General features: G+C 35.3%; 1 protein-coding gene across 1 annotated transcript; it reads left to right on the top strand.

Annotated features, from left to right (window-relative positions):
• The first annotated feature begins 93 nt into the window (after window positions 1-93).
• cold (coiled) lies at window positions 94-25,610 on the top strand. Its single transcript, XM_089095250.1, has 4 exons — window positions 94-190; window positions 11,924-12,043; window positions 22,896-23,074; window positions 25,280-25,610. Exons 1-4 carry the CDS (start codon window positions 136-138, stop codon window positions 25,364-25,366), a joined length of 441 nt encoding a protein of 146 aa, XP_088951376.1. The 5' UTR covers window positions 94-135; the 3' UTR covers window positions 25,367-25,610.
• The last annotated feature ends 646 nt before the right edge of the window (window positions 25,611-26,256 follow it).

Raw genomic sequence — 26,256 nt, 5'->3', positions numbered from 1 at the left:
CTTTTAAAATTTTTTTGGCAATTGATATTTCCGAATTAGTTCCTGTGGGGCTGTCAGAAATGTTTTTATAAATCGTGCTAACATCACTGTATAAAGCGAGACTTTTTGAAATATACGCCTGCCTTTTCCTTAAAAATGTTTTGTTATAATGTTTGCGCATTATTTTGTTTTCTTTTCCTGTTTCAGCTAGGTATAGTATTTTGACAAGTACCTAAAACAAATTTGATTAAATTTCTGGTATTGAATTTTTTCTATCTTGGAATTTAGCTAGCCAAGGTGAATTACACTTCTGAAAATGGATTCTAAGCCTAGGCCTATGTGATGAGCAAGCTTATTGATGTTTAGGTGACCTTGATAGTTAAAAGATGAACTTGCTAATTAGTGCATGTTTTGTTACTGATTTCAAATATATGCATATCTTTCTAATTGCTACCCTCACAATTAGCCTATGCCCAAGCCCCCATTTGTAATGGGCCATATATAGCCCATTGTTATATGCTTACACAAAATTTTGTTGACTTGCGTTTTTTTACTAAATATTTAGTAGTTGACCACTTCTGAAGTAGTTGTTTATAAGGTAAATATAATATAGGCGTAATTAGATGTTCTAGGCTATTTTATGCTTTTTATGAAATATAATGACTGTTTTTCTGACAATACTCCTCCTCCCCCCTTGAGGGTACCATATATAGCCTTGATATTATGTTTCTTTATTAACCAAATCCTGTGACATGTCATGAGTTTCTTCTTTCTAAACCAGGTTATTTCCAGTTCTGCCTATGATTGATTGCAAAATTAGATACAAATATTTTTGAAATGGCTTAAGAAGTAGATAATAATAGAAGGAAACATGATAATCTGATTCATAAAAACATCCTACATATTATAAAGGCAGAAGCTCATTATTTTAGTACTTTCTTTTATTTAATTTTTTTGTATATTCCTTGGGCTATATCTAGAAACCATCAGGGGGACTTGATGATTTGTTTGATTCTCTTAGAAACTCCAGCATATTTCTTGAATCATAATCTGCTCTAACTTCTTACAGTAATAAATATCCCTTTTTTTGGTCTGGAGGACCTTAAAGCTCTCAAATGGATTGAGATGATTAAGGTCAAGGCCATACCCAGGATTCTTTTCAGGAGGGGAGGGTTTAGTCAAAGAATTTTTTCATTGGAGGGGGTACACAAAAAACCTCAAAAAATGAATAAAAAATTTGTTTATGTCCATTTGTTATGTTTTTACAAGTCAGACAAAAAATTTTGGGGGGGGGAGGGTATCCATCAAAACTTCACTGAACATGTAAAACAGATGAGAAATTCAATTGGTGTAAAAAATTCAAGGGTCATCCAACAAAAACATAGTTGTCAAATTTACAGGTACTTTCTCAACAACAAGATATTTTGATGATTATTATTTGTAATAATATTTCACATTAAAAAAAGTTTTTTTTTTAATCATAATTTTATTGATTTGATGCTAGATTTTTCCATCATCTGTGGAACTGCTGCTTGGCCTCATGCTATGTTCATATTTTTAAGTATTGGACTGGGTTGATCACAAAACCCTAATTCATTTATCACTGATTAAATTTGAAGTACACCCTCTCTTAGTAAATTTTATTCATGTTTTCTTGCAAATAGATCCCAAGCTGTAAAATACAAAATATTCCCCCTGAACCCTTCCCTAATTAGTGTAGAATTCCTATCCCACCCAAAATGCTAATGAAACTTGTTAACAAACTTCTAATAATCTTAAGTAGGACATGCATATTTCAAGAATTCTAGACTTTCCAGACAAAGGATCGTCAAAACTAAAATTTTTTTAAGTGGATTAAACTGGTAGATTAACTTTGAAATGGCCAAATGTTGACAACACTTTAACTGTTAACAACAAAGAAATCTTTGGCTGGGTAACAAGTTTACCCAGCCAAAGATTTCTTTCTTCAAGGATAACAAGTTTAAATTCTTGGAGGAGTGATATATAGGGGACTTTAGGAGGTTTAGATGCCACAAGCAGGACATGGTACTGAACTTGCTCCAATGTCTCTAACTGGCCATGAGTAAGTAAGAAGTGACATATTTGACAACAATATTGTAAGACAGGTCTAATGAAAGAAAGATAGAACCTCAGAAGATGCTCAACAAGAACACCTTAAAAAGATAGCAACTTCATAGCGGACATAACCATATTTCCATATTTTACTCTGCTTCCCACTTCTTTGTGCCACTTCATATCTGACAAAATATGGACGACTAGCAGCTTAGTTTAGATGCCACAAGCAGGACATGGTGCTGAACTTGCTCCAATGTCTCCAACTGGCCATGAGTAAGGGAGAAGTGCCATACTTGACAACAATATTCTAAGATAGGTCTAATGAAAGAAAGATAGAACCTCAGAAGATGCTCAACAGGAACACCCTAAAAAGATAGCAACTTCATAGCGGAGATACCCATATTTCCATATTTGACTCTGCTTCCTACTTCTTTGTTCCACTTCATATCTGACAAAATATGGATACCTAGCATCTTAATTATGGTCACCATCTGCTGTTGGTGTAGTGGAGGATAATAGTTGGTTTTGTCCTTAAGAAAGAAATTGGAAGTACAACAGATTTGTCCATATTCACTACCATGTTGTTACCTTAAATTACCTTAAATCACAGCTTGGCATGAAATAAGGACTTTCAACCCTGTCGGATCACTCCTTGTGATGACTGTTGTAGTTGGTTAAGTTCTGGTGGAAGATTCTGGTGCTTCCCAGTCAAACTTCCACGGTGTATCTTTCCACTCAGTATCCAGATGGCGTTTGAAAGCATCTGTTGATTCAGCAGCAACAGTGTCCTCCTTGAGGTTGTTCCAGAGGTTCTTGATCCAATTTGAGAAGAAATTGCATCTTGCTCCAGTTGTAGCATGATGTTTGCAGATTTGTCTAGGGTGTCCTCGTGTTTTGTGGGAGGTGTCGATCTCCAGGATCTCATTTTCTTGATTGGTTGAGAGGAGTTTGTGCACCTGGATCATGTCTCCACGTTTCCATCTGTATACTAAGGAGGGGAGGTTGAGTTCCTTCAGCTGTTCAATGTATGTCTTGTTATCCATGCCAGCAATCATCTTAGTGGCCCTTCATTGGATTTGCTCGAGAACTGCCTTGTCCTTTTTGAATCAAGGGGTGGCCAGTATCATCCCCACCTCCAGTCTAGGTCTTACTAATCCTTTGTAGAGTTTGGTGATTACGTGTTTACTCCTACTGGTGATGCTGTGTTTGATGATGCCTAGGGCTCTACTAGCATTGGCTGAGATTTTCTATGATTGGGAGCTGAATTTCAACTGGGAGTCAACAATGACGCCAAGGTCTCTCTCCTGGACAGGCTCAATTGTGTGGTGACTTCCAGAATTTTGGGTCATGAGGTACTGATGTTTGGGGTTTTTGTGTCCAAAGTGTATGACCTTGCATTTTTCTGCGTTGAATTCCAGCAGCCATCTTTTGACCCAGGAGCACATGTGGTTGAGATCAGTTTGGAGGGATTGGATGGAGGAAGAGGTGTTGGCAGGACCTATGAGTTTCAAATCATCTGTATATAGGGTGGTTTTGTTGCTGATGATGAGGGGTAGCTCATTTATGTAGATGTTGAACAGGGTGGGGCCCAGGACGCTGCCCTGGGGAACCCCACTAGTGACTTTGATTTCGTCAGAAAGGACATGGCTGTTTGGTCTGGTTGTCACTTTCACTTGCTGTGTTCTGTCCCTCAGAAAGTCCTCTGTCCAACTGACCACTTGTGGACTAACAGATAGAGTAAGTAGCCTGTGAATGAGGTATCAGTGACAAACCTTGTCAAATGCTTTGGCTAGGTCCAACAATATTATATCCACAGGTAATCCTCTCTCTAGTAGGTCAGTTACAAGACTATATGACTCAAGAAGGTTTATGTCCACCAATCTCTTTGAGCGGAAACCATGCTGACTACTGCTGATAAGTGAGTTGGCCTCAAGATGGTTAATGATACGCTTGTTTATGATTCTCTCTATGACCTTGCATGCCACACATGTAAGGCTGATAGGTCTGTAGTTTGCTGCAGAAGTTTTGCTACCCTTTTTGTGAATTGGGATGACTATTCCCTTCTTCCAGTCCCCTGGAAGCTTTCCTTGTGTCAGCAACAGATTGAATAGTTTTACCAGTGGGGCTGATATTGCAGGTAATTTAAGGCAATTCTAAGATAGGTCTAATTAAAGAAAGATAGAACCTCAGAAGATGCTCAACAAGAACACCTTAAAAAGGTAGCAACTTCATAGCGGACATACCCATATTTCCATATTTTACTCTGCTTCCTACTTCTTTGTCCCACTTCATATCTGACAAAATATGGATGCCTAGCATCTTAATTATGGTCACCATCTGCTGTTGGTGTAGTGGAGGATAATATTTGGTTTGGTCCTCAAGAAAGAAATTGGAAGTACAACAGATTTGTCCATATTCACTACCATGTTGTTACTGGCAGCCTGGTTCTTAATGTCCTCAATGATACCATATGCGTTGCTTGGGGAGTCCTTGTGGCAAATTTCAGTTAATTATAGATCATCAATGTACTTCCATCTTTCAGAATAGGACTCTGCCAGCTTTTTGACCATGACAAGAAACAAAGAGGACCAAGGGTTGTTCCTTTCTGGCACTTCACAATAGATTTGAACCTTGGTTGAGTATGCGCTCTTATATTTAGTGCTTTGTTTTCAATCCAAGAGAAAGCTGGCAACAATTTGAACTAAAGCAGGGGTGATACTATACCTTGTAAGTAACTTTTTGATGAGTTTACTGTGGTTGATCAGGTTGAAAGATTTTTTCAGATTTATTGCTATGAGGTTTATCCAGTAGGTGGGGTTGTCTAGGTTCTGGAGGATTTTGTCCAGGAGGCTTACCAAATAGTGAGGTTTTGAGGTCTTGGGAAGACTACCAAATTGCTTTAGATCCACCATGCTGATGTTTTTTTTTCTATAGCCAGGATGAGAGGAATTGCTTGTAGACTTTGCTAAATACTGGTGTAAAAGTTATTGGCCAGACTCCAGTGAAGTCATTAGGTTCGTCTTTTTTAGGTACTGGTGTCACATATCCTTTCTTCCATAAAGACAGGAAGTTGCCAGAAAGGGTGATGTGGTCAAATAAATTTGAAAGTGACTGAATAAGTTTGTCTGAGAATGCTTTTATGATTTGGTTTGGGATATCAATTGCCATGATGCTTGTTCATTTTAGCATTATAAGTTTTTTGGTCACCATTTTGGCTGTTCTTGTTGGGAGGTCCTGATAGTCTGGAGGTGGCTGTGGTATCTCATCTGGGCACAAGGGAGGTAGGGTTTGTACAATACTAACAGGTGGAAATTAAGTTGGTTGGCCAATTTGGTATCTGTATTATCCAAGTTGAAATCAACACACCTAGTTTCTTTTCCTACAAGCTTTTAACTTCTTCATACCACTGTTGGGGTTTGGATTGGAACAAATCATTCACTTTTCCTTGTTATTAGTCTTTTGCTGCCTGGTGTGTCAGTTGGCGAATTTTTTTCTTTGAAAGAATAGCCTCCTGGTGTTTCCCTTCTTTGAACAATCTTTGTTTCTCAGCTATCAGCTTTTTAACATCCTTTGAAATGTACAGATGGTTGGCAGAAAAGGACTTGGTTTTTCTGTTGGGGAAGTAACTGCGAAATTTTTCTAGTAGAGTATTTTGTAGAATTTCATCTTTTGAATCAGTCATTTAATACATCTAACCAACTTTCACGAGTTATCCTGTTCTCAAACTTGAACAAACCAGTATCAGTGATTGGTCAGCTGGTTGTCTCTTTTGTCATGTATGTTATTTTCATGCTGTTCAATAGATTTAGCTCAAGTGAGAAATTTTAAGTGAGAATTTTGTCATATTTGTAGCAATTATGTCAAGTGATGTTCCTCCTTTTGTAGTTGGGAAATTTACGGTATTACTTAACTCAAATGCCCTGTAAAAACTTTCCAGTTTCAGCTCATTACCATCATCAAGAACAAACATTGCACATCCGGGTCACTTACCTGAAACGCAGTCAGCACTCAGGTGAAGCTTTTCAAGAAACATTTTCTCTGGTTGTAGGGCTGGCCAGGCAAGTAATAGAAAGCACAAACAGTCAAACCATTGATTCTCCTTGGAAGTCTTTTAGGTTGGATTCTTAGCCACATTATTTCGTCATGGGATTCAAGATATGGAAGATCAATAACACTTGTAGCTAACTTTTCATGGGTATGGATTCCAATGTCACCACCTCTTTTTCCCAAGGGATGACCATCTGGTCTAAGTGTAAAATATTTATTAAAATCATTGATATTCAGAAGATCAATGTATTGGCAGTGGACCTTTGTTACCACCAGTACAGTTGACTTAAGGATGTGTACTAGGGTTCCTATTTCAACTACCTTATCTGGGTTGAGACTTACAGCATTAGTGTAGAAAAACTTTGGTAATGAAACTCAGATGACAGGTATTCTTTAATCTTTGTCCTCTTCATGAGGCCAGTGTTATTAGGCTTGTGGCAAGTTGAGAAAAATTGAAGAAAAGAAGAGTGTAGTGGGTCTCCCAGATCACAACGACAAGATCCACTAGTGCAAGTAAAGCACTAAAAAAAGGTTGGATTGTAAGCCTATCCTCCACCATACCCAATACATGAGCAAAATTACACAATTTGTCAAAACACAAAAAAAAGAACAAATGTCAACATGGTCAAAACTGTACTTGTCAGTCCTACAAATACCCAAAATAATATCATAATATATATGTAAAAACTTGCAAAACTTGTTTACAAAACTTGCAAAACCTGCAATTAAAATATTTACATATCACATTTTCTTTTCTGCTTTTTCTTATGTTTTCTTTCTTTTTATCTTTGGCGATTTTCTCAAAAATATTACATACATCATCATCTGCTGATGGTTTATCAAAAAACTTGGAGACTGCAGCATTCACTGCAGCATTCTCGTCATCATTTGCTGGAAGTTTATCTACAAGCTTGGCACTCACTGCACAAAGAAACTTATTCAAGTTATATGCATGTCTAAAATTACATTTGTCTCCTAGATTGCACTCCCCTGTCAAAATCATGTTAACACATTTGCTTGCTTTGGAAAAGCTTCATTACGGTTTGGCAGTTGGACAAACTTTCTTACATCAGATCTATTTTTGAAATTTGTAATACAATGTTCAAATATTGGCGTAGGTTCAGGGGTGATGTTGGTGGTAGCACTTTTAATTGATGGCGGCTTTGCTGGCCTGGGAGACAAAAGTTTTAGGTTGTTCATTCTCTCACGTTTGTGTTTCAGACATGCAATTTCGTGGTATTTACCACAGATTTCTAGTTTAAGATCAGATATTACTTTAATGGTATGTTTGCCAATGCTTTTTAGCTTTTCAGTCAGAAGCTAAATTTTAGCATTCCACCACCTGATCAAGTTCATAAACATAACTTGAGCAGTTTTGCATGAGTATGGTTCAATAAAGGGGGGTATTTCATTCTGTGCTTCAGTTTGGGTTGCAGCATTTGTTGATAGAATAAAGTGGGAAATAGGAGCTGCTTTAGGTGTGCAAGTTTTATTCAGCCAGTAAGCCTCACTTATAGGGAAATAAAGCCTGATTGGTGAGCAAAGTTTACTAATTTTCTCTTGCTGCTTAATTTCGAATAAGTGAGATGCCTCTAATTTCTTAGGATCCCTGCATTTGGTAGATTTCACTAAGGATGGGAAGAGTAAGACTTGAAATCTCTTGAGTAAAGTCTGGTGTTAAGGGCTTACTGGGACTTGCTGGGACATAATAGGTGATGGAGCTGGAGGAGAGCTGGGGTAATAGGTGCAACAGTTCAAATAACGGCAAGTAGCATTTTCTATCCTTTGTTGCAGTGTAATATCAGGACATTTGGGTGGCAGCCACTGATTGCATTTGCTGCATTGAACTGTACCTCTGCCAGCTCTACAGATGGTTGGCAGAGAAGGACTTGGTTTTTCTGTTGGGGAAGTAACTGCGAAATTTTTCTAGTAGAGTATTTTGTAGAATTTCATCTTTTGAATCAGTCATTCAATACATCTAACCAACTTTCGCGAGTTATCCCGTTCTCAAACTTGAACAAACCAGTATCAGTGATTGGTCAGCTGGTTGTCTCTTTTGTCATGTATGTTATTTTCACGCTGTTCAATAGATTTAGCTCAAGTGAGAAATTTTAAGTTAGTATTTGGTCATATTTGCAGCAATTATGTCAAGTGTTGTTCCTCTTTTGGTACCTCGGAAACTTGCAGTACTACTTAACTTAAATTCCCTGTAAAAATGTTCCAGTTTCAGCTCATTACAACTACTAAGAACAAATATTGCACATCCGGGCCACTTACCTGAAATGTAGTCAGCACTCAGGTGGAGCTTTTCAAGAAACATTTTCTCTGGTTGTAGGGCTGGCCAGGCAAGTAATAGAAAGCACAAACAGTCAAACCATTGATTCTCCTTGGAAGTCTTTTAGGTTGGATTCTTAGCCACATTATTTCGTCGTGGAATTCAAGATATGGAAGATCAATAACACTTGTAGCTAACTTCTCATGGGTATAGATTCCAATGTCACCGCCTCTTTTTCCCAAGGGATGATCATCTGGTCTAAGCTTAAAATATTTATTAAAATCATTGATATTCAGAAGATCAATGTATTAGCAGTGGACCTTTGTTACCACCAGTACAGTTGACTTAAGGATGTGTACTAGGGTTCCTATTTCAACTACCTTGTCTGGGTTGAGACTTTCAGCGTTAGTGTAGAAAAACTTTGGTAGTGAAACTCAGATGACAGGTATTCTTTAATCTTTGTCCTCTTCATGAGGCCAGTGTTATTAGGCTTGTGGCAAGTTGAGAAAAATTGAAGAAAAGAAGAGTGTAGTGGGTCTCCCAGATCACAACGACAAGATCCACTAGTGCAAGTAAAGCACTAAAAAAAGGTTGGATTGTAAGCCTATCCTCCACCATAACCAATACATGAGCAAAATTACACAATTTGCCAAAACACAAAAAAAAGAACAAATGTCAACATGGTCAAAACTGTACTTGTCAGTCCTACAAATACCCAAAATAATATCATAATATATATGTAAAAACTTGCAAAACTTGTTTACAAAACTTGCAAAACCTGCAATTAAAATATTTACATATCACATTTTCTTTTCTGCTTTTTCTTATGTTTTCTTTCTTTTTATCTTTGGCGATTTTCTCAAAAATATTACATACATCATCATCTGCTGATTGTTTATCAAAAAACTTGGATATCACTGCAGCATTCTCGTCATCATTTGCTGGAAGTTTATCTACAAGCTTGGCACTCATTGCACAAAGAAACTTATTCAAGTTATATGCATGTCCAAAATTACATTTGTCTCCTAGTTTGCACTCCCCTGTCAAAATCATGTTAACACATTTGCTTGCTTTGGAAAAGCTTCATTACGGTTTGGCAGTTGGACAAACTTTCTTACATCAGATCTATTTTTGAAATTTGTAATACAATGTTCAAATATTGGCGTAGGTTCAGGGGTGATGTTGGTGGTAGCACTTTTAATTGATGGCGGCTTTGCTGGCCTGGGAGACAAAAGTTTTAGATTGTTCATTCTCTCACGTTTGTGTTTCAGACATGCAATTTCGTGGTATTTACCACAGGTTTCTAGTTTAAGATCAGATATTACTTTAATGGTATGTTTGCCAATGCTTTTTAGCTTTTCAGTCAGAAGCTAAATTTTAGCATTCCACCAGGTTAATTGGTCATTAACCTGATCAAGTTCATAAACATAACTTGAGCAGTTTTGCATGAGTATGGTTCAATAAAGGGAGGTATTTCATTCTGTGCTTCAGTTTGGGTTGCAGCATTTGTTGATAGCATAAAGCAGGAAATAGGAGCTACTAAGCATAAAGCAGGTGTGTAAGTTTTATTCAGCCAGTAAGCCTCTTTACTTATAGGGAAATAAAGCCAGATTGGTGAGCAAAGTATGCTAATTTTATCTTGCTCCTTAATTTCGAATAAGTGAGATGCCTCTAATTTCTTAGGATCCCTGCGTTTGGTAGATTTCACTAAGGATGGGGAAAGAGTAAGACTTGAAATCTCTTGAGTAAAGTCTGGTGTTAAGGGCTTACTGGGACTTGCTGGGACATAACAGGTGATGGAGCTTGAGGAGAGCTGGGGTAATAGGTGCAACAGTTCAAATAACGCCAAGTAGCGTTTTTTAACCTTTGTTGCAGTGTAATATCAGGACATTTGGGTGGCAGCCACTGATTGCATTTGCTGCATTGAACTGTACCTCTGCCAGCTCTTTCTATGCATTCAGGGCAGAAGAACTTCATATTCAGATTGGTATTCAAAGTTTTTTCAAGATATAAATAGAGATAAGCCAGATACTAACAGGACTCAGAGTGTAATTCAACAATTAAAATCTTCAACCAAAAACCCAGCTGGCTAGGCTAGGTTAGGGACTGGTCAAGGGTGCCCGCAAAAAATTTTCCAGGGGGGGGGATACCAGAATAGCGGAGATTGGACGAGAAATAAATTCGTTACTTTAGAAATAAATTTGGGCTATAGATTTAAAAATTAGGGGGGGAGTAAAGTATAGAGGGACAAAATATATGGGAAATATGTAATTTGGGCTATATATTGGCATATAAGAGGGGGGGGGTAAAGTATTTGGATAGTTTGAAGTCAGAAAACAATTCTTTCTAGGTATATGGCTACTAAAAAATTATAGAAGAATAGCGAGGTATCTAGAAATTTTGTTAACTAAAAAAAAAAAAAAAAGTATAAAGTAAATGTAATGTTTCATTTAAGTTTTTTTTTTCAATGATCGTTTTTCCAAGTATTAAATACTATTATTAGGTTAATGTAGTGTTTCATTTAAGTGTTTTATGATGATCGCTGATCAAAGCTTATGTTATTTACTGTGTTCATAACCATATGTTTGGGATTTATTTGTAAATTATTTAGAATTATTTGTTGATTAATTATTTGTTGATTTATTAAAAGATCAATATTTTTAATTCACAAATTCTGGTATCTTGACTAAATTCCCATTCAGGTTTAAGCTAAAAGTTAAGTTTCATTATTATGAAAGAAAAGCAAGCAAAATTTCTAATAGGATAAGATCTTATAGGATATGACCAATGGAATAGACACAAGATGATCATTACAGATTTAAGCAAAATAAGAATTTTACCCCTTAACTAGGATTATATTTTAAAAATCAAGGAAAAGAATAAAAAAAATAGACTTACAATGTTATCTTGACAAAATATGAGTAAAAACCATGACCAAACTGACTCCTGGTAGGGCACGACGCTGTATATATATAAAACTTTCTTTGTTTATTAATTTCAAAATGTGTTAAGCTTTATCAAGCTTTTCGCACTATTGATAGGGCATAAGAATGCCCTTGAGAGTATTTACTCTACACCCTAAATCGGGTTCCGGTTTTGGTCTCCTTTAGATATATAAATAATGACCTATATTGAGTTAATCTAAGATCTAAGAATTGAATTAAATTCTGAATTGATTCTAAACAAGTTTCATAGCAGTTCTTAAAGACAAAACAAAAATAAGAAATCCTTTTTCTTTGATTAGTTGTTACACTTCTATTTTCTTCCTACTCGGGTGAAAATTCCAGAGGGGAGGCATGTGGCCCCCCCCCTGCAGACGCCCATGGATGAAAGCACATTTTCACATCACCCACCCTCCCTTTACACATAGAAACCCTTGGTTTTAATCACCCCCCTCCTAAAAAAATTTGGGTTTTGAATGCACTTTTATACTTTACTACCCTCTACTCCCTTTTTTCCCCTGTGGGGTGGATTAGTGTGTATCTCTGAATGCTTTTATGGACACATTATAATAATGGATTGAAACTGATGATTTTTCTTATTTAGGCTCTGCTCTAGAATGCTATGTTTGCAATGAACAAGAAGGTAACACAGATAAATGTCTGAAGACTATCAAAATTTGTGAACAACATGAGGACATGTGTATGACAAAAATCAAATGGGGAAGTAAGTCAAAATTATTCAGTTTCATTTTTTTTTTTTGAACAAGAAGGTAATACAGATAAATGTCTGAAGACTATCAAAATTTGTGAGCAACATGAGGACATGTGCATGACAAAAATCAAATGGGGAAGTAAGTCAAAATTATACAGTTTCATTTTTTTTTTTAATGTTTGATGCTTATAGTTTAGTTTTTTTTTATATCAAAATTTTTGAGCAACATGAGGACATGTGCATGACAAAAATCAAATGGGGAAGTAAGTCAAAATTATTAAGTTTAATTTTTTTTTTTTTATTGTTTGATGCTTATAGTTTAGTTTTTTTTTATATAAAAATTTGTGAGCAACATTAGGACATGTGTATGACAAAAATCAAATGGGGAAGTAAGTCAAAATTATTCAGTTTCATTTTTTTTTTTTAATGTTTGATGCTTATAGTTTAGTTTTTTTTATATCAAAATTTGTGAGCAAAATGAGGACATGTGTATGACAAAAATCAAATGGGGAAGTAAGTCAAAATTATTCAGTTTAATTTTTTTTTTTTTTAATGTTTGATGCTTATAGTTTATTTTTTTTTATATCAAAATTTGTGAGCAACATGAGGACATGTGTATGACAAAAATCAATTGGGGAAGTAAGTCAAAATTATTCAGTTTCATTTTTTTTTTTTTTTATGTTTGATGGTTATAGTTTAGTTTTTTTTTTATTTCAAAATTTGTGAGCAACATGTGGACATGTGTATGACAAAAATAAAATGGGGAAGTAAGTCAAAATTATTCAGTTTCATTTTTTTTTTTTTTAATTTTTGATGTTTATAGTTTAGTTTTTTTTTTATATCAAAATTTGTTAGCAACATGAGGACATGTGCATGAAAAAAATAAAATGGGGAAGTAATTCAAAATTATTCAGTTTCATTTTTTTTTTTTTTAATTTTTTTTTGTTATCGTTTAGTTTTTTTTTTTATAAAAATTTGTGAGCAACATGTGGACATGTGTATGACAAAAATCAAATGGGGTAGTAAGTCAAAATTATTCAGTTTAATTTTTTTTTTTTTTTAATGTTTGATGCTTATAGTTTAGTTTTTTTTTTATATCAAAATTTTTGAGCAACATGAGGACATGTGTATGAAAAAAATAAAATGGGGAAGTAATTCAAAATTATTCAGTTTAATTTTTTTTTTTTTTTTATTTTTTATGCTTATAGTTTATTTTTTTTTTATATCAAAATTTGTTAGAAACATGAGGACATGTGTATTAAAAAAATAAAATGGGGAAGTAATTAAAAATTATTCAGTTTAATTTTTTTTTTTTTTAATGTTTTATTCTTATAGTTTAGTTTTTTTTTATATAAAAATTTGTGAGCAAAATGAGGACATGTGTATGACAAAAATCAAATGGGGAAGTAAGTAAAAATTATTCAGTTTCATTTTTTTTTTTTTAATTTTTTATGCTTATAGTTTAGTTTTTTTTTTATATAAAAATTTGTGAGCAACATGAGGACATGTGCATTAAAAAAATAAAATGGGGAAGTAATTCAAAATTATTCAGTTTCATTTTTTTTTTTTAATGTTTGATGCTTATAGTTTAGTTTTTTTTTTTATCAAAATTTGTGAGCAACATGAGGACATGTGAATGACAAAAATCAAATGGGGAAGTAAGTCAAAATTATGCAGTTTCATTTTTTTTTTTTAATGTTTGATGCTTATAGTTATGTCTTAGAATTTCATTTGTCTGTCCAGATCTGACTTACAGAAAAAGTGGAAAATTTGGTTCTGTATATATGTCCCTCTTTGAAAAAAAGTTTTCAAACTTTCCAGAGGGTCCAGGTTCTGAACCCTCTTTGAAATAAGTTTTGAGGACAAGGAATTGAGATGATTTTCTGTAAGCTGGGACAGGGGTCTTAAATGTCAAAAGATAATTTGTAGGTTCACACTTTCTTAAAGTGTCATTTTGAAACCCATCTTAGGGGATTCCCATTTCCCTGCTTGTTGGTATGGGCGCTCCCCCACCTTCCTAGTATTTTGGCTATTTTTATCCAACTTATCAAGACTTTGGAAAAAAAACTAATAAAGACAGGGATATCACCTCTTGGAGAACTAGTGCTTTAAGAGGAACACCAACTAGTTCATCATAAATAACAAATATTTCTTTAAAGAAATTAAATCCTGAAAAAAAATGTCTCAGTCTGCTAAAAAAGCCAAAAATAATCAACAAGTATTGTTGATTATTTGTGTGCACAGACCTGCCTTGGGAGGTAGGGTATCAGAGTATGTGATTTAAAATACAAAAAAACTTATAGCCTAAGTCATATTTTCTTCAAATTCTCTAATAGGGGTTTTACTGTTTAGATTAATTTCAAGGGGAGAATCCTCCTTGCCCTGAGTATAGGTATGAATAAAACTAATGGTAAAAAGCTGGAGAGGTCCCTTTCTCCCTATCCTAATTGTACAGCTTCGCGTGCAAGAATGAATAGATTTGCCAAATGTTAAGGAACTCCATCTCTTCTACTAAACCTGTTTATTTCAGAAAGAAAATCTCATCAAAACCATTTGTTTTTTGTTTCTTGAGCAGGAAACTTTTATCCTTTCTTCTTCCCTGGTCCAATTCCCTAAGGACTGAAATACCTGTTAATGCTTACTCTAGAACACCCTGGAAACTTTATCATCCAAACATTTGCTGGATTCTGGCAAATTTTTATTTTTAACTCAAAAGTGGGGGAAGGCTCTTCCAAATAGTCGTGACCCTATATATTCATTGGGATAGCCCAATCAGACAGACTTTATTGCTTGCATGGCTCTTGATCATGGCCTTACACATGTATCTTATATACACGTGTTCTTGCTTCTTCTTACACTATATAAGCCTAGGGGCAATACATATTGCTGAAAGGGCTATTGAACTATCATTATTTTACATTTTACACACAGATGCTCTTTCAAGGGAAGCATCAAGAGAGATGTCTAAAACGTGAGCAGGCGTTTAACCCCGCTGAAAACAGCCCCTCCCACTCCCTGCAGCCCACTTCCACAGTAACCCCGCCCACTCCCTGCAGCTGGTTGGTCTCTATTCACTTTTGACTTATAAAAAAGGACTAGAACTCTCAATTTCTGATCAAATGAGCACCCTCCTAAGTTTTTGTGACCATGAGGTGGTGGTGGAGATGAGGAAGGGGTAGTCCTCTTCCTATACGGAATAAATTCTGCTCATTCTGGGGTTAATGTTACTCTTTGCTTTCATAACAACAGCGCTGACTAGAAATATTTCAAGAAATCAAGAGGGATCAAATATCAATTCCACATTTGGCGTGTATAATAAAGTTTTTTGTGTCTCCCCCCCCCCCCTGAAAAATAACCTCCTAAACAAAAGTCCTGGATACAACCCTCGGAATTATATGTCAATTTCTGCCTTTATCCTCCCCTTGTCTCTCCATTAGAACTAAATATGTATTTATAAGGCTCAATGAAAGTTGGGATGTTATGGTATTAAAATGCACCCTTTAAGGCATATCCCTCCCTCTCTAACTATCAAAAACAAAAATCATATAAACCCATTGTAAGGTTTAAAGCACTTATATACAAATGCTTGGAATTGTAAAACAACTGGAAATAAAACAACCTAAGACTGTGAAATTTCTTTAGAATCTAAAAATATGTTGGCTAGTTTCGGAGGGATGGAGATGTCTTAAGGGTTGCATTTTAGTGCCAAAACATCTCAGCTCTCATTGAGCCTTCAAATAAATACAGAATTAGTTTTAAGAAAGAGACAAGGGGAGGGTGAAGTAGACATAGATGTATAATCCCCAGGGCTGTGTTCAGAACTTTTGTTAAGGGGGGGGGCAGAAAATGTGAAATTAACATTTAATCCCTCTTTCTTTCTGAGAATTTGTCTAGTCTACGTTTTTATTATGAAAGTAACAAACAAAATTAAACCCCAAAATGAGTAGAATTTATTCTGTATAGGAGGGCGACTGCGCCTTCCTCATCTCCACCACCACCTCATGGTTGTAGAAACTTCAAAGGATGTTCATTTGATGAGAAACTGAAAGTTCTAGTCCTTTTTTTATAGGTCAAAAGTGATTGGAAACCAACCATCCGGGAAAAGTTATTTTCCGCGGGGGGGGGGGGCTAAACGCCTAGACTCGTCTCAAACCTAATCATTAAACTAGTTTCAGGTCTGCAAGAGTACCAGCATTTAGGGCATTTGTAAATCATGCTAAAAAACAAATATTTGATTTATTTTCATTAAAAAGATATTATGATTAATTTCTTTTAGGTATCTTTTGCTATCTTTCACAATTCATTTCTTAATGTATCCCATATGATTTTACATGGACAATATTATTTTCCCATGATGGGCAGTATGATTTACCCATGATGATCAGTATGATCTTACATGTCCCTTGTGGTTAGGTACATTTTCTCTTTTCAAGTGAATCTGAAAGGCTAAGTCTTTTGAAATTAAAGTGAAAATGCACAAAACGTGTGGATATTTGAGATTAATCTACTTTCTTGAAGCATCAGACCCCCCTCCCCTCTCCAGAGCCCACCTAATTTTGTGGCTTTTTGCACCTATACTTAATGGGTGTTATAATATCAAAAAGAAAACATTAGTTGAAATTGAGTCATTGCGCAATTGTTAAGCTAGTGTAATTATAATGTGAGACATTTTTCCAAATAAAACATCATTTTAACCCAAAAAGATATAAGCTTTCAGTCTCCATGTTTTTATGACTCACCTCGATCAACACAAAGACCTCTAAAGACCTATAGACCAAAGACCTATAGCTCTGCAGATATTTGGATATTTATTTTAGTTTCCCTAGGAATGCTTTCGGAGTTTGTAATTGGATGTATGTGTGATTATATAAGGTACAAGCAGGCATGGTGAGGATAGTGTTTAAATATGAAAAGGGTCTTAGAGCCAATAATTTACAGCTACACACACACAGACGTGCACTTTGGAATCTAATTCCACTTCAAAGGTTTAAGACTGGAAACTAAAATGAATCTCTGAATACTGTTGTAACCCCATCTGTGTTTTCGGGGGATATTTACATTTTCTAATGTCCATTCTCTTTGAGTTGTGTTGCCTGAAGAAAACTGTAATAAAGCGTCCTTTTCTAATTATTGCGTCTCCAACACTCTAAGATTGTCTAAAAATCTAATTGTATTTATGGTTCTTGTCCTGAAACTCCATCTTAATTTGTATAGTGGCTTCTCTTGACTGGTGAATAATAAGTATCCTTAATTTTTGGGTAATAACGTGAATAAGGCAAACAATATTTGCCTTAATGAATTGCTGATGAGAATCTTTCCTTCAAGCATCTTATTGACTTCGTTAAAATTAAAGTCTCCAGAAGCCTCATGATCCTTTAAAAATTGAAACCCATTTTTCCAGGGTCAATTCTAAGAATATTATTCTACAGCGTAGTTAAGTCTTATGTTTCATACGGTTCCATTATTTGGATGTCAAGTTTTCCCTCGTCACTGAAGCCACTTTCAAAACTATATGATAAAGCAAGGACTCTTATACAGAACACTAACCGTTCCCTACTTAAACCCTTGCTTGACTTGAAATCTCTTTATTTTCTGTTTTGTGCTTCTCTTAATTTTTTGAGGTCACATGGCCAGCTTCCTGCTGCCTTATGTAGTAATATATCTTCTATATCTGAGCAATCGACTTATTGTTTCCACTCTTTGAATAATTTATAGATACCTCATTCGTCAAAACGGTCTGACTTTAACCCTCTAATAGCTTGTAACATGATTTAGAACATTCTCCCGGAGTCTGCAGGGGCTGCCACTCGTTTAGTATCTTCAAAAAGTATGGTAGAGATTTTCTTGCTAATAATTAAGTTTTTCCGAGGGATTGATGTATTCAAATTGGGTCTGCTGTTTATTTGTGTAGCTGGAATCATGTACTTTTCCCCTGCCTAGAGGGATTTTTTTCTTTTTTTTGGGGGGGGGGGTGGTTGCTTGGGTTGCTGATGTGAGTGTATTATTTAAAAAAATGTTTGATGGATGCATTTGTTTAATTTTTCGTTTTGTTTCTCCCCTGTTTTTTCTTGGCCATAGAGCCTTATGGGGAGCGGATTAAGTTGAAGTATTTTGTTGTTTTTTAGTGTAAAATAACTGTGAATTTTGTTAATCACTTATACATTTCTTCTTTTTTTTCAATAAATTAAATTCGATAATGCTAATCTAGGAGACTGTTTATCTTAGTATTGAAAAATACCCAGTTGATGGCCCAAATTACTCTTTGAGTTGCATAGAAATGAAGGAGTGGTCTGTTATTAATATCTTATGTCTACGAATAAAAGAGAGGAAGGCCTGGTCTCTTCTAGTTGTCTCATATATGAATAAGGTGAAATCTACTTTTGGTAATTTATGCATAAACTATCTAAAGTTAACTATCCTTATGACCTTTGTTACTCCAATGAATAGGGGGCTTAAAGCGAAATATTTTATTTAATCGTCCCTTGAAGATGAAAAGACTGATCTCGATGCTGACAGTAGTATTCTAGTAATTCTTAGTTGATTGATGAGTTGTCAAGAGAATCACGAATAACTTTCTTTTATAGTTGAATGAATGACTGGTTTATTTCAAAATGACTGATTGCCATCTCAAATGGATGAATTTTATTGTCGTCAAATAGATATAAAGGTTTAAATGAAACTTATAGCTACATACAGTACTGTCGCAATTTACATCTTAATTCTAACTTTCAACCAAAATACTTAACTACAAAAGTTTATTGCCTGTAACTACTACTACTACTAAAAACTCACCGCAGCACCAAGCCGCCTGAGGCCAACACAGCTACGCACGCTCCTCCTTCATCCCAATCTATTCGAAGCCTCACTCTTTACACCCTCCCAGGAAGTTCCCATTTCCTTTGAATCTCTCTTTATGATATCCTCCCACCCCAGACGAGGACGACCTGCTTTCCTATTAGCCCTAGACGGTTGGCCAAAAAGAACAATCTTCGGCAATCTGTCATCGTTCATCCGCACAACGTGCCCTAGCCACCTTAACCTTTCTTTCATTATAGCCCTAGAGAGCGGTATTGAACCACATTTTTCGTATAGCCTATTGTTTGAAATATGGTCAGTCAGCCGGGTACTCAGAACAATCCATAAGCAATTTCTCTGGAAAACATCTAGCAAATCTTCATCCATTTTTTGGAGCGCCCATGCTTCAGAGCCATAATTGACCATTGTCGTCACTGTCGCTTCCAATACTCTAATATTGACTTGCAGAATTATCTTTCTGTTCTTCCAAACTTTTTTATCTGTGAAAAGACACCCCGAACCTTGGCTAATCTACTTTTGACATCTTCTCTGCTCCCACCATCTTTACTGATAATGCTACCGAGATATGTGAAGCTGCACACCTGATCAATCTTTTCATGACCCAACGTCACCTTTTCACCTTCACTTGTTCCTAGCCTTTGTGACTTAATCCTCTCAACATCAATTTCCGAACCTATTCTAGCACCCTGAACTCGCAAAACCTCTAAAAGGTCAATCATTTTGCTCAAACGTTCATCTAGGATGCTTAAATCATCAGCATAATCCAAGTCCAGGAGATTTTCCTCCCCATTTGATTCCGTGGTCTCCCATTGCCTTTCCTGTGCTCCTTAAGACAAAGCCCATCAAAATAATCCATATAAAGGGGGATAGAACACAACCCTGTTTGACTTCAGATTTAATACAAAACCAGCTGCTAACATCATTTCCTACCTTAACCGCAGCAGTGTTATTCTCGTACATAGCACTAATCACTTTAATATATTTCTCTGGTATACCATACAAGGATAAAACCTTTACCAAAGCTCTTCTATCACAGAATCGAACTATATAGACTGAGAGATGCCGTAGACAAAGTTTTAAGAGAAGAACTTTTGTGGGGGAAAACCGGTTTGTGGGGAATCAAAAGAAGAAAAAAATATAAAGAGAGACAATATTGCCCTTCAATCCTGTGAATAAAAATTACTTGCAGCCCAACTCTGATCTTCTTGACTGATTTCTATCCTTGCAGTGGTGTCAATGTAAGCAGTTTCGTCCTTGTAAGCAGTGGTGTCAATTCAACAATATTTAGAGAGCGGAAAATTTTATTTTCGAAATTCTAGGGGAGGGGCAAATTTGTCATTTTTCAATAAGAATGCTAAAAAGGACATTTTCAATGAAAATAACTCTAAAAAAATATGTTTCTTTCAAAATCTAGATTGGCGGATCTAGGGGAGAATACGCCCTCTCCTATCCGAATTGACGTCACTTATTTTAAGCAGGTATGGAAAAGATTCTAAATCTGCCGACACTTTATTATTCAGATAGGCTAAGCATTGACATGCCAATTAGATAATCACTACAGATTAATGTGCATCAATATCATGACCAGAAACATACGACGTTACTATTTTTCTCCATGACCACACTGCCTTTTCTATGACAAAATCAATAATAATTCCAAATAGGGATAGGTCCTTTTATTAGACAGTGAAGCGAAAATATAAGACAAAGACTCTAAATATTTCGATGACACAGGCGGTCATCATCATCAGTAGAGTTACTAATGAATCAAAATTAATTTTTATTTGTTAGTAACTCTACTGATGATGATGACCGACTGTGTCATCGAAATATTTAGAGTCTTTGTTTTATATTTTCGTTTCACTGTCTATTAAAAGGACCTATCCCTATTTGGAATTCTTATTGATTTTGACCAGAAACATAAACCACAAACCACCATAAAACCTACACTTTAGCAACACAACTTGTCTTTTGACACCTTTGCTTTTAGAAAAAATTATTTATATATGTAAAATTTGCAGAACAGTAACAAATGTAACTTAGTATAGCTTGCAGTTAGAAATAGTAATAGTTTTTTAAGTTACCATTAACATTTTCATGAGAACTGCCAAGTAGCACGGCTACCACGCTACGCCACTTTTTCCATGCCAGGTTGTAAGCTTATTTTCCTTTTGCATTCAACTTGGCAATACTGCACTGTCTTTGCTGCAAATAGTTTCAATACCTTCTGGATCCGTGCCAAGGCTTTTGGATTCAATTCTCTCCCGTTTCTGTATTCTTTAATCCTTCCAAGAACATGGAGTTGCCAGTCCCCTCTCCCTCTAAAATATAACGGTGGCTGGTCTCTTTATAGAAAAATAAAATTATAATAAAATATAATAAAAAATATATTTATAAGAATAAATATATTTTCTATACATTTTCTATAAATATATATTTTATATAAATATATTTTCTAAAATATATTTTCTTTATAAGAAAAATATAATAAAGTCCCTGGTCTCTTTATAGAAAAAAAAAACCCAGAAAAAATGAGGCCAATTTAAAAATACTTGAAGTCTTTTTTTTTATCGCATATACGTGCGTACTTGGTAATCTAGTTTGCAGGGGTGGTCCCCAGAATTTCATAAAGAGAGGCAGCAATTGTTGACTTTTTACTAAATAAACTTAAGAAAAGGGTCAGCACAAATTGAAAAATGCATGGCTTTTTTGAAAAAGAGCAGCACTCTTTTGTTGTGTGAAATAGTGAAACAAAATATGAAAAGTAGAAAAACAATCAAAATATGTGCTATTGTAAAATAAGCAAAATGTCTCATAATCCGTGCTCTGGAAATTTTTGGAAGTTTTAAGTCATTGAAGTGTGTTTTTTTTTTAGTTGGGTGATGTATATTTTAAGTTCTAACCACATGTATATTTAATGGTATTGATGTTTCGCTAGCTAACCATGCTGATTACATCCTTGATATTAGTAGAACAGCCTTTGGATCTGAGGAAAATTTTGGAATTCTCGATAGGGAGTATAAACGTATAGGTCTTCGATTTAATGAGAATAAGACTGAGTTCCTGGTGTTCAATCACCGTTCAGATTGCCCGACAAATATTCAGTTACGTGAACATGTTATTAAAGCACAAGATACACTTACGTATCTTGGTGTACCGATTGGGTCAAATCTTCGCGCCACGCGTAGGCTTTTGAAAGGTTTTTTTGCCAGAAAAGCTAGGAATGCGTATGGTTTACTAGTTGCATTTAAGTTTAAATTTAACCGCCGTATCTTAGTTTGTAATGCATTTGCTGTTCCGCATCTACTTGCCCTTGCACCATTTTGGTCTCTTCTTACTGCTTCAGATATTAGGGATATGTGTTTCTACAAGTATGCGAAAAATCTGCTAAGGCTGCCTCTCTGGACTAATAACAGCTCACTATCCTTGCGGTATGGAGTTGCAAGTCCAGCGTCCGCGGTAAAGAAAAGAAATGAGAGACATCGGAGACAGATTATTGGTGAAAGCACCTCTGAAATTGTCCGTCTTTGATAATATGTTTGTTCTTACATATAATTGCCCCTATTTGTAATTTTTTTTTTCTGCTTGTCTGTTCTTCTCTGTTTTCGTTCTGTTTGTATTTGTCAGAATTTTTTTTCCATTTTCTTTCTTTATGCTCCATCAGTGTTGTATTTTACATTTATGATGGGGAATAAATTTATACATACATATGATACTTTTGTAATTTAAAAGAAAATAAGATTCTTTTGCCAATTTTTTTTTTTGAATCTGTGGCACAAAGAAATGTAATTAACTATTGTTAGGATAATTCAGATTTGTGCATACTGGCCAAATTTGTACTTGTCTTTTGTGATATATTATTTATGGCCAGTTTGCTGATTTTATTTTTTGTTTATAACCTCTAATTTTGAGGTTAAAAATATGTTTGAGTTTGAATTTTAAAAGCTATTTCAGATAAAGATAAGAAATAAGTTAAAATAAGATGATAAATCTTTCTATAAACAAATAGAGCTCCTCTTCCAGACCCTGATTGCCATTTTATTCTTAGGTCTTCCGTATTGGACAATTACTGCTGCTAAACAGTTCAACGTGTCCAAAGAGTGTGCCACCAAAGACCTTTGTGAACAAACTTGGAATGCGACCCTGCCATATTGTGAACGGATTTGGTATTTAGATTGGAGATGTTCTGAATGCTGTGCTGGAGATCGTTGCAATTATTATGTCACAGTAAGCTATTTCTTCTTATATTTAAATTGATAGGCTGTTTGGATTTATCTCATTAGTTCTTTCCTTATTTTTTGATATGGTTGATGAACTCTATGCTCAGATCCGCTCCTAGAATTGGTAGTGCCCAGGGATAATTTAATTACAGTGCCCCCTCCTGACTCAAATATAAGCAAAAAAAAAAACGGAATCAAAGTGAAAAATTTGATCAAAGTGTACAACTCACAGCTAAGCCCCCCTTACCTGACCCAGTTCGGGGAGTGGGGCAACTAACCCACTTGCTCCCTCCCCCACCCATGCCTAAACCTATGTAATCCATCCCCCATGCTTATGCAATTTCTAGTATGTTATTTGTCTGTTCCGCTATGGTTTTAACGTAAGAGACTAGATTTGGCTCTATCCCTCCACCGAATTGCAGTTTATAAATTTGTTTTGCATGATTTTTTAGATTGGAACCGCGTTGAATGTTATTTGAAAATTGTTGAAAAAGGTTAATTTTTCTTTTTTTTTTTTTTTTAGCAAGTTTAATTCCTTCTTCATGAAAAATTAGAAGTAATATCGTAATTCTGACACAGTGAATGGATAGGTCTAAGAATCATGGTATAAATTTTCTGTCGTTTTTATGCAAGTTACAGCCAGGGTTGCCATTCGGTGGGAGGAAAAAGTCACTAAATTTTAGTGATTTTCTGGTTGATTCTCTTCAATAATCTAGGGATTTATGCGCTGATTTAGTGATTTTTCGTTTAGGTAGCATAAAAAATCGCTAGAAAGTGATAAATCACTTAGGAGTGGCAACCCTGGTTACGGCTGCATGCTTGTTGAATACCTTATGTGATGCATAGATGACCAATCGACTTTTCTCTTTCTTTTGCTCAACTACTCACCTTATTCTAATAAAAGTGTTGCTTCTGCTCAAATAAGTACATTTGATTTATATTTTGTTTATGTGGAGGGGCAACTTTTCAAAACGCAAAAGACAGGTCAATTATTTGGAGAAAATATTAAACATTGAGGTAAAACTAATTAATTATTTTAAATTAATGCATGAGAGAAATAGAAACAGTTGCTATAGGATCGCTTTATTTTAATGGAATTAATACAATGTATGCTACTGTATTCCAAGTAGATTTTATTAAAGTAATCTAAAATTTCCTTAAAAGTAATTTGTTAAAAAAGGAAGGTGTTCTTTATTTTCCTAAAGGACACAACTTTAGTATTTACCTTCCATGATCCAAAAAAGTCAAAATAAATCTTGAACGACCATAAAACCAAAATAAAAATAAATTTACAGCAAAAATTCTGTAGTTAATCATATCTATGAAATTTAAACCCAATGGTGTTGATTTAAGAGGGAACGTGCTCTCCTCAGGTCATGAAAAATATCCTTTGTGGAATATTTTCATTGAAAAATGACTTTTGGGTGTGTTTTTATTGAAAAAAAGGAAAAAATTTACCCCCTAGGTTTCGATTCCTCCCCCTTCCTCTAAGTTTCCGTGAATTGACATCACAGAGTAAACATACACAGTTTGTCAAAATTTGTAAACATGGGTATCATGGTCTGGCTGACCTTATCTGGGATTGCCCAGTTGCAACCTTTTGCTGAAACAAATTTGATAAAAATTCGCTTATTTTTTTCTTCTCAATTAAGCCTATTAATACAAACTTCATGGTTAGATGCCATCTACATAACTACTCCCATTGATTTTCAGGCTGTGTCAAATTATAACTTTTGTTTATGCTAGGCTCAAAGAGTATGGATAAAGGTGTAAACTGGCACTAGTGTCGAAAAAGGCACCAGTGACATATAGTGTTTGGCGTTTTGATATTTTTGAAACTTTACCATGTTTTTTTTTGCTGGTGGGTACTGTGGTAGTGTAGTGGGTTCGATATCGGGTTGGTAATATGGGTAATATGGGACTGAGTTCGAACTCAGTTGTCAGAACCCACTGCAGGGCCGACGCAATTACCTTAGCAATCATTAATCCAATAATACATTCAAAAGGTGGACGCTTATTACTACACTATTTTGCCCTATTACTTTACTTAGGAAACATCAAACGGTAGAGGGCATTAATGATTTTTTCGACAATAGCACCAGTTTCCACTCTTATAAGCTACCCATGCTTTTTGGCTAAGTTTTTCGTATCCTTGGATCTGTAAAATAAATAAAAAAGTTTAACTCGTGTTATCATCTTATTTCTCTTCCAGCTCGGATCAAGTTCATTGTCATCCAATGCCATCTTCCTTGGAATTGCAGCAATGGCTGTTAGTTTCTTACACATGCTGCCAGTGTAATTACTACTTTAGATCTTACTTACCGAATTCCGTCCAATGTACAGTGCCTGTTTACATGTTTTTTTTTCCATTCATTCTCTAATTTCAGTAGAATAGGATTTTAAATATATTTTTAGAGTTCTTAGCGCTTATTGTGTGTGTTTAAAATTATTCTATTTTACTACTTGTTTTAAATATGTTTATCCTACTTTTCGAGAGTACTTTACTTCAATGTAGTTTGTGCAATAAATTCTTAATGACATGATTTTGCCGTAGCCTAAATTTAAAAGACATACGTAACACTTTCTGAAGATTTATAACCAGCGAGACCAGGGCTCGAACCTCACTAACAAAGAGTCTCAAGTCTAGCGAGCTAGCCAGACACCAGCAACACCATATAACCAGCGACACCAGATTTATAACCAGCGACACCAGGGCTCGAACCTCACTAACAAAGAGTCTCAAGTCTAGCGAGCTAGCCAGACACCAGCGACACCATATAACCAGCGACAACAGATTTATAACCAGCGACACCAGGGCTCGAACCTCACTAACAAAGACTTTTTTATGGGCAAAAAAGGGCAAAACTTCTTTATGAGGGGGCGTGGGTCAAACCCCCTAGGTCCCCCCATGGATACGGTCTTGCGTACAGTATAGGTTGCTTATAAGAGTAGAAAGTCGCGCAAAAAAAAAAAAAAAAACACCATCAAGCATTTGGCGTTTCTTTATATTTTTCAACGTAAAACTAAAGTAAAATTTATAAAAAAAAAAGTGTAACTGGCATATTTAATTCAGTAATAAGTGTCTGATCTCATTTTCAAAGAAAAACACAATTACAAATCTAAGAAATGCTGGATGGTGCTGATGATCGTTTGTTGGCACTGATGCTAGTTTCCACTCTTACTAGTTGC

Source organism: Artemia sp. Qi Xiang Cuo, chromosome 10 (genome assembly GCF_049724085.1).
Source record: "Artemia sp. Qi Xiang Cuo chromosome 10, ASM4972408v1, whole genome shotgun sequence".
Lineage (NCBI taxonomy): Eukaryota > Metazoa > Arthropoda > Branchiopoda > Anostraca > Artemiidae > Artemia > Artemia sp. Qi Xiang Cuo.
This window is presented reverse-complemented; position numbering and strand designations above follow the sequence as displayed.